The 8984-nt window shown below is 41.4% G+C and overlaps 1 protein-coding gene across 1 annotated transcript; it reads left to right on the top strand.

The window, feature by feature from the left end:
* The first annotated feature begins 3037 nt into the window (after window positions 1–3037).
* On the top strand, window positions 3038–8131 carry PNRC2 (proline rich nuclear receptor coactivator 2). The gene is made up of 3 exons (XM_033157750.1): window positions 3038–3142; window positions 5898–6106; window positions 6554–8131. The coding sequence occupies exon 3, from the start codon at window positions 6572–6574 to the stop codon at window positions 6986–6988; it is 417 nt and encodes a 138-aa protein (XP_033013641.1). The 5' UTR covers window positions 3038–3142; window positions 5898–6106; window positions 6554–6571; the 3' UTR covers window positions 6989–8131.
* The last annotated feature ends 853 nt before the right edge of the window (window positions 8132–8984 follow it).

Raw genomic sequence — 8984 nt, forward strand, 5'->3', positions numbered from 1 at the left:
AGGTTGCCTGAAACCCTGGAGAGCGGCTGCCAGTTAGTGTCTGCCATACTGAGCTGGATGCTCCTTGAAGCATCACTAGCTTGTCTCAGTGACAAAACATATGTACTTGACCAGGTCTTTAGACATGCAGGTACCATACTTAACCAATTTGGCTGGGCCATTGTCTTAACAAAGTATTAAATAGTTAAAAAGAGTTAAATTCTTAACAAAGAGTTTGACAGTTTCTTATATTTATTGTGAGCCACCCTGAGGTCACAGAATTGGGCAATTCTATTATTTGTAAGTAAACAAATAAATATTAATAAATGTTTGTAAGGGGGGAATTCCATTTTTAATGAATAAACAAAGGGCTAAATTATCTGGAAAGTAAACTACAGTAGAAGAAATTTAAACTGGTATCCATGGTTGTAAATTGTTACCGACATTGGGCTATGTTAAGAAAGGTTTATGTTACATTTATTTTATGGTATGCACGTTATAAGAATTTAAAGGTCTCAAATATAGAATAAATATTCATAAATGCACACATATCTAAATATATGAACCATGTGTCTGAAATAGTATGGGAAAACAATCCTTCCAATCAAACCCTGAGCCCCACTGCTGCAGCTTTGCATATCTTAATCCCTTCACCAAGATTTTCACTATCTTGCATATCTATTCTATTCTATTCTATTCTATTCTATTCTATTCTATTCTATTCTATTCCACCCTTCCTCCCAAAGGTGCCTAGGGTGCTAAACCTAAAAAAGTTAAAACAATACAATTAAAAATGAAAACATATGTTATAGGAATTCTAAGGTCTTATATATATATGAATTAAATGTTCATAAATGTACAAGGTAAACACATACGTAAATATACAAGCCATGTGTCTTAAATAGTGCAGGAGAGCAATCCTGGAGCCATTTTGACTCTTTCAGTGACCTCAAATATTCCTCTGCAGTATGGGAGGCCAATAAGGAAAGCCTTCCCATTGTCTTTTTGCTTGCAAATCCTGTCTTAAGGGTGTATTTGTGTATGAATAGGGTGAGTCTGTGACCTGGATTCAGGAGCCAAAGTATTAAACATCACAAAAAGATAGCCAGACTGCCCAGGTAATGCAATCAGTGATCATTATCAGGTATCCTGGCAGACAGGATTTCTGCTGTAGACCGCCTCCTTCTGTGATGTATGTATGATGCTTTTGGGGGGGGCTCTTGGGTTGTTGTTGTTTAGTCGTGTCTGGCTCTCCATGACCCCATGGACCAGAGCATGCCAGGCAAGGGTCTTGGGTTACAGGGTGGGCAATTTCAAGAGTCTTGCTTGAGCACCATTCCTTCCAGTAGCACCTTGTTGTTGTTGTTCAGTCGTGTCCGACTCTTCGTGACCCCATGGACCAGAGCACGCCGGGCACGCCTATCCTTCACTGCCTCTCACAGTTTGGCCAAACTCATGTTAGTAGCTTCGAGAACACTGTCCAACCATCTCATCCTCTGTTGTCCCCTTCTACTTGTGCCCTCCATCTTTCCCAACATCAGGGTCTTTTCTAGGGAGTCTTCTCTTCTCATGAGGTGGCCAAAGTACTGGAGCCTCAACTTCAGGATCTGTCCTTCTAGTGAGCACTCGGGGCTGATTTCTTTGAGAATGGATAGGTTTGATCTTCTTGCAGTCCATGGGACTCTCAAGAGTCTCCTCCAGCACCATAATTCAAAAGCATCAATTCTTCGGCGATCAGCCTTCTTTATGGTCCAGCTCTCACTTCCATACATTACTACTGGGAAAACCATAGCTTTAACTATACGGACCTTTGTCGGCAAGGTGATGTCTTTGCTTTTTAAGATGCTGTCTAGGTTTGTCATTGCTAGTAGCACCTTAGAGACCAACTAAGTTCAGATTCAGATTCTGAAGAAGTGTGCATGCACACAAAAGCTCATACCAAGAACAAACTTAGTTGGTCTCTAAGGTGCTACTGGAAGGATTTTTTTTTTTTTTACTATGGCAGACCAACACGGCTACTACCTACCTATAACTTGAACACTATGAGTGGGAACCCTGTTGCAACAGTTCTTTTAATAAAGATCAAACTTACTAGCTGTTTTGCTTCTCAATATACTCTGGTTGGCCTCTGTTACTTTCTCCTACAGATAGGGAACCTTAGAAGGACTCTATGTGGGCTCCTGGAAACTAGGAAAGAGCAGTTTTTCTTACAACACTCGTTAACTTGAAACATGGTGAAACTTGATCCTTTGGGCATATGCTCCTCATTTCAACTTTGATATTTGTTACACGAAATTTTACAGCCCAGTTGATCAGTCAGAGAACAATGGATGGAGGCAGGAACCAGTTGAAGAAAAGCAAGGAAGATATTTTATTTTTTCTGTTGCAACAGTTTCCCCTCCCACTGCAAGGCGAGGACCCAGAACAAAAGTGTGTAACAACTCTTACTTTAAAAACTGCCCAACCCATTAGCCAAAGACCACCCAAAAGTATCACACACGCATTCTCCCCCAGAATTCATGAGAACCATAGTTTGTTGAGGCCGGTGCTGTGGATTGTAACTCTGAGGGGCCAACCACAGCTCCCAGGCATTTTTTGGAGGGTGGACAAATGTACAATAAATGTATGTTGTGGATGTCACCTATTGCACAACTACCCTCTGAACTGTTGATGAGTAAAAATAAGATACTGTACGTGCAAGTCCGAGCAAGAGAGAAAGAGAAGCAGGACACCTCCCTCTCAGGAGCTGCCACAGTCCCTCCTCCCCACATCACATCCTCAGCTGCTCCCGCATCCCTTCATTTTCCCGACATGCCCCTCTCTCGAGAGGTTCAAATAAAACAACAGCAGCAAAAAGAACTCCTCCGCCTGCGCCACCCTCCTCGTTTCCTTTTCCTCCACCCCGAGTTCCCTCCCAAGCCTAGCAACAGGCGGACGCAATTCCTATTGGCTATCTGTTCGCAGACTTCGTTCTCTCATTGGCTAGCCCGAGAGAGAGAGGACGAGGCCGTGTTGTGCGTGGCTTCCCCCTCCCTCCTCGCTCGTACGTAAGCGAGGAGAATGTGGCCGCCATTTTGTGTGCGAGTTTGCTTCCGCGGAAGGCGAGCGAGGCAGCGGCGGGAGGCGAAGAGAGGAGCGGAGCGGAACGGGCTGCGCTTTAGCGGTGAGGCGAAAAGGACTGCGGCTCCCGTGGCAGTCGGGAATATGTTGGACGGCCGAGGGGAGGCTCTGGGTTCGGTGGGTGGAGGGAACCTCCGGGTGGGTTCGCCGCCATGTTGTGTCTACCCCATTTAGGATGAGTCTTTCTTCCCTAATCGGTGGTGGAAGTGATAAGAAATGGTAAGATTTTTAAGGTGGGGGGAGAGGAATCCAGGGCAGCCGGCGACTAACTCTCTGTCCGTGTTTATGCGGAACTGAACCTCAGAGAGTTGTCTCCTAAGCTCTACTCTTGAGTAGACTTATTGAAATGGACCTACGTTAGCAGCATCCATTGATTTCAATGGGTCTTCTCTTTGAGTAAGAGCTCAAGCGGGCTGCGCCCCATAGAGTTCAGTGGGGACTTTACTGCCAGGTACTACCGTGCGTGAGGTGAGCGAGAGAAACACGGGCGTAGGATTGGGAACAGCTCCTTTCTTCCTTCCTTTTTCTCGGGGGGGGGGGAGGAGAAGACTCCGGTTTCCTAAACCCGCGTGAGGTAAATAAGACAACAACAACAGGGCCCTTTAATACCAACAACTGCAAAAAAAAAAAACCCGCATCGGGTTGTTCCTGACCAAATCATACGCTGAGGGTAGACTCTCTGAAATTGGTGGACTTGGGTTATAGACCGTATCCCATGTATTTCTCGGTGGATCTACTCCTGAGTATGACTTCGTAGGATACAAGCCCGTTTCAAGACGTTGACCAGTACAGGCCCCCCCCCACTCCTAATAATGTTGGGGGGCATTGTTTTCTTGTGGGAAGGGAGGAAATCGAAGCCTCCCCCCTTGGTGTTGGCGGCGGGAAGGGAAAGACTTTAAAGGCTTCTGTTTCCCCGGAGGATTGGTGGTTTCTTTTTCAGCAGTGAGGCTTCACGAATTCCCCTTTGTTTTTGTGAGTCGCGGTGGTAAAGCTTTACTTGAGAAACGAATTCCAGAAGTGATAAGTATATAGGAAACAAGTATCCCGCCTTGTTTTGAGCCCAGGACCGATTTCCCCCCTGTAGTGGTAAAGGAGGTTAGATAAGGAAGCAGGGTTGGGGGGGGGGGTCGCTGTTAAAAACAATATGAAATATAATTTGGTGAAGAATTAGCAAGCAGTGTGCGCAGTTATGAAAATCTGTGTTACTACTTGTGAGCCGGCTGAGGGTTTTGTTTTTATTTCTTTGGTCATGTGAGTGGGCAAAGAAAGTGGAACAATGATGCCCCTGAGAAGTATGCTGGAATTTATTTATTTTATATATCCTTGATTTAAAGATCTCTCCAAGCAACATACGAAAGAAGCTGTAGATAAAATGCAGCTTAAATCTGAAAACCAGTGCTCCATAAATAATTGAAATAAAAGGGTTTAAGATGGCACCAACTGCATACTGCATATCTGTGTAAGAGTATACTTGGCAACAGTGGATAGAGCATTTGCTTGAAGATAAGTGCTGCCATGTAGTTTTTGTTGGAATGAGGGTAGAAACGTTTTGCATGCAAAGGATACCAGGTTTTATCCCGGGCATCTTAGAAAAATAATAATTAGGGAGCAGTAGTTGGTGAGACACCACTTCTGGAGAGCCGCTGCAAGTCAGAGTAGACAGCATAGGCGCCAACTTGTGAGGGTTTCGGCCCCCACAATAAAATATTTGAGGGGGTTGGGCCCCCACAAAGTTGATGGGCATTCCCAAATTGTGTGTGTGTACTGCATCATGTGATCAGTTATGCAGGGTGGGGCTTACTTGGGCTCCCCACAATATTTTATTAAAGTTGGCACACCTGGTAAACAGTCCTGGACTAAATGGACTGGGTATAAGACAGTTTATGAATCTAACCCCCTTTCATATTGTCTTGGACACTTTTCTGCTCAAAGATCCAGCTATGCTTGCTTTTTAAAAAAATAAATAAATTCTGGAAATCTACCTACCTGTAACTGAAAAAGGAGGATTCTGGTAGTCATAATCTCAGGAAAAGCATTAGCTGTTTTAAATAGGACTAACTCCAGTTAACGATTGTAATGATTAAATTGTTGGATACTGAGCTTGTTTAAATAAAAACTGTTTAAATTAATTAGTTTCAGCACTTGTTGCTAAATATTTTAACTACAAACCATGGAACATTGGCACTTACAAAGGTTTGCTGCTAAAGTTTTTTTTTTTAATTGGCATGTTTCTGGTTAATGCAGCCTTCCTTAGCCTCGAGTCCTCTAGATGTTTGGATGGGAATTGTATTCAAAAACATAGGGATACAGCACATTGGAGAAGTCTGGGTTAATTTACTACTGTAATGAGGGGAGTTAAAGGAGTACCTTTTTGATCTAGAAATAAATAAATAAATAAATAGGACAAAGGCTGCAGTCCTGTGCATACTTATTAGTAAGCTTCCTTGAGCACTGGAATGTCTGAGTAAGCATGCATAGAACTGGGCTCTTTCAGGTCCAGGCTGAAAATCTACAAAAACAAAAGCGAGATCTAGCCCACAAATTCTTACGCCACAGTCTATTTTAGTCGGTGCTTTTGCTAACATGGCTGCTCCTCTGAAATTTGATACCCATACTGAAAGAAAAATAATTACTAACTAGATTTTTTATTTAAAAAATCAGATGCAACTGATGTTTTAGAACAGAGACGTGTTAATACTATTTTTAAGAGAATCAAAATTCTATTTGTTCTCCAAACTGTTTCTGACTAGGAGCTGTATCTGCTTTGTTTTTTTTTAAAAAAACCTTTATCTTTTCAGAGCTGGGACTTCTACCCTAGAAGCCCGTGTGCCGAGAATCTGATGTTGGGCTCGGCTTCGTGGCTGAAAACAGCAAATCGGCCCATGAGAACTACCATTCCTAGCCAAAGGAAGGGGTCCAGCAGGAGTCAGTATCTATTCCTTCAGGTCTGGCAGCAGGAAATAGAACAGGAGGTGGAGACTGTGGAATCTGAAGAGAGAACTGAAAGGTAGAGGACAAAACAGTATTGGAATATCACAAGTACCTCTACAGTTAAGACCTGGTCTTTGAACCACTTGAAACCTATTTATCAAGCTTCTTGAAGCCTTCAAATTATGTCTTTGTGAGGGACCAGGGATTCCTTTGCATATAATGCAACCTTTAAAAAAGTTAGCAAATTAAACTTTTAAGTCATTATGACTTGTTACATGGTGTACCTTGAGGCTCTTAAACCTATGGTTAATGCTGTAGTTTTATTTTTTAAAAAAAATAGCAGGGGCATGAAAGTCATTTGGATTTTTGTCTTTTTCAGTTTGAAAACACAAATCTGATAAATAATTTAATCTCTTTAAGCAAAGGAAGAATATATCATTTAGAGTGTGCTTTGTATCTTCAAGAAACTTTATCTGGTTTTCTATTGACAATTGCATTTGCTTTCTTCTCTGCCTTGCCCTAGGTGACACTTAAGTTGAAGATGGGGGGTGGAGAAAGGTTCAACATTCCATCTACCCAGCCCAGAAATACTTCGAAGAACCACCAACAACTGAACAACAGGAAAAAAAGCAAAGATCAGAATTCGCAGATAAAGAAAATCCACAAGAAAGAGAGGGGACTTGGATGCAGCCCATCATCTGTAGCATGGCAGGCCATGCAGAATGGGGGGAAGAATACAATGCACTTCCCAACTAACCAGACTTGGAGTCCAGCTTTATCCCACTCCCTCTTCATGCCTCAAACCAATGAAAATTATGCTGGAGCAAAATTCAGTGAGCCACCATCGCCCAGTGTTCTTCCTAAACCACCAAGCCACTGGGTAACTGTTTCACTTGACCCTGCTGATAGAGAAATCATGACTTTTCAACTTAAGACCTTGCTTAAAGTCCAGGCTTGAGATAGAATCTATGAATACATTGGGATAAAAGATACATGTTATCATTTCAAATTCCATAAGGTTGGTCTGCATTGGGTTCCCAAATGCGAACTAAGGCACATCTTACGGATTGAATGAGCTGTGTAATAGAAGTTGCTCAGTTTTTTATGTCATGCGGGGAATTCCCACTTGGAAACACCCGTTTGGGGGTTTTGTGCACTGGTTAACACCTATTTTAGGGTTCTGTGCACTTTTATCAACTTCTGTGCTACTGATGCACCATTGTAATCAATACGTAGTCTGAACCAACTCCTGATGTGGTCCTGGAATTACAAACACTACCGGGCCCTCTAATAAATATTTTAGTTGCCTTCCCTTTTGGAACTGCTTTGATGGAGCATGTATTTGGGGGAATTAACACCAGCTGGCCAAATTTACAACCACTGCAATGCAACGTAATTGCAAAATATCATTGGTTTCCCCCACATACTGTGAAATGTTAGTAACTTTCTGCCTAGAGTTTCTAGTTAAAAAAACAACACCTAAAATTGTTTTAAGAAAGCCATTTAGATTGTGATGAATTTTATTAGTTTACGAGACCTGTATCATTTGAACTGGTGGTTTGGGCGGGTAGACATCCATCCAAAACCCTGTGACCAAAACGTAAACACTTAAATTTGGAAATCTCAATTCTGTATAGATAGAACTTGTTTAATAAGAATGAAAACATGGGCATGCACTTGATCTCTAGCTTTTTATACAACCCTAGAAATGTATTACATTGAGCACAAACAGTCTATGTGTGCCAGGTCAAAAACATTTTTGCATTGCTGGGTGACTGCCAAAAGCTTTTAAAGTGTTTTTTTGTTCACAGAATTTCACTGAGCTGTGTTTGAAACACATTCTGTATGTTTTGTATCTTTTGCTGAAACAGAACTGTTGAGGCCAGTCTGAAATTGGATGATATGAACTTGTGTAAATGAACTTAGCAAGTGTAAAACATCCTTTATCTAGGGAAAAAAGAGCCATGTAAATAAATGTAAAACTTTGTAGCATATGTAAATTTATGCTGGGCTTTCCTGCCAAGATGAAATATTTTTAGTACAAAACTGCTGAATGTAAGAAGACCATGCTAAACACATGGCATGATTTTTTTTTTTAAAAAAAAAGTTAAAAAAAACCTTTAAAGCACATGTCTGTGCCATTGCACTCAAGTATCAGTGAGGGTATGTGCCCCCATTTTTTGGCTTTGGTGGTTAAGTTGAATTTTAAAGTAACATTGATACAAAGAGAAATTGCTTTTTTAAAGGTAAAACAAGGATTTTTTATTTTTTTAAAGTTCAGGGGGCAATGGAGCTGAACTGTCCTTGGGCAGCACTTCTAGGCACACTTAACTTGAAAGCAAGCTTGATTACATCTGAACTACTCAAGTGTGTTTAGGATTGGGCTGTTGAGGGAAAGGCTGCATTGTAGCCAGTAAAGAATGCTTTGATTTTGAATGTATTGAGTAAATAGCAGAGACAAACCATTATCAGAAATTTAAATATCCACAATGGTAGTGTAAAATAAAGATCTGCCAAAACCCCATCTTTTATTTGTGACAGTCTAATCGTAGTTGTGACTCAGGTTGGATATTTTATTTGAACTCCTTGCCTTTCCTAGCAGCGTTGAATGATCCAATTAAGGGTTGTATACCATGTTAGTCACACTCTAGTAGATCCATTGGAATTAATGGGCACGACTAAATCAGGTCCATTAATTTCAATGGATCTGTTCTGTGTAGAACTTAGTTGAACTACAGGCCTGAGAGAACTATCTCATGACACACTTGAAAACCAATTTTCAATTTCTGCCAACATCCAAGAATCTACAGAATTGGGTAGAATTTCTTAAATTGTGTGTGATGCATAACTTGGTAGTAACGGAAATCTTAAATTCCTTCCATGACGAATATTTGGTGGTGATACCAAAGGTGGATTTCCACCAGTAGTTACTAATAAAATGAACATTTAGAAAG

Source organism: Lacerta agilis, chromosome 8 (assembly GCF_009819535.1).
Source record: "Lacerta agilis isolate rLacAgi1 chromosome 8, rLacAgi1.pri, whole genome shotgun sequence".
Classification (NCBI taxonomy): Eukaryota; Metazoa; Chordata; class Lepidosauria; order Squamata; family Lacertidae; genus Lacerta; species Lacerta agilis.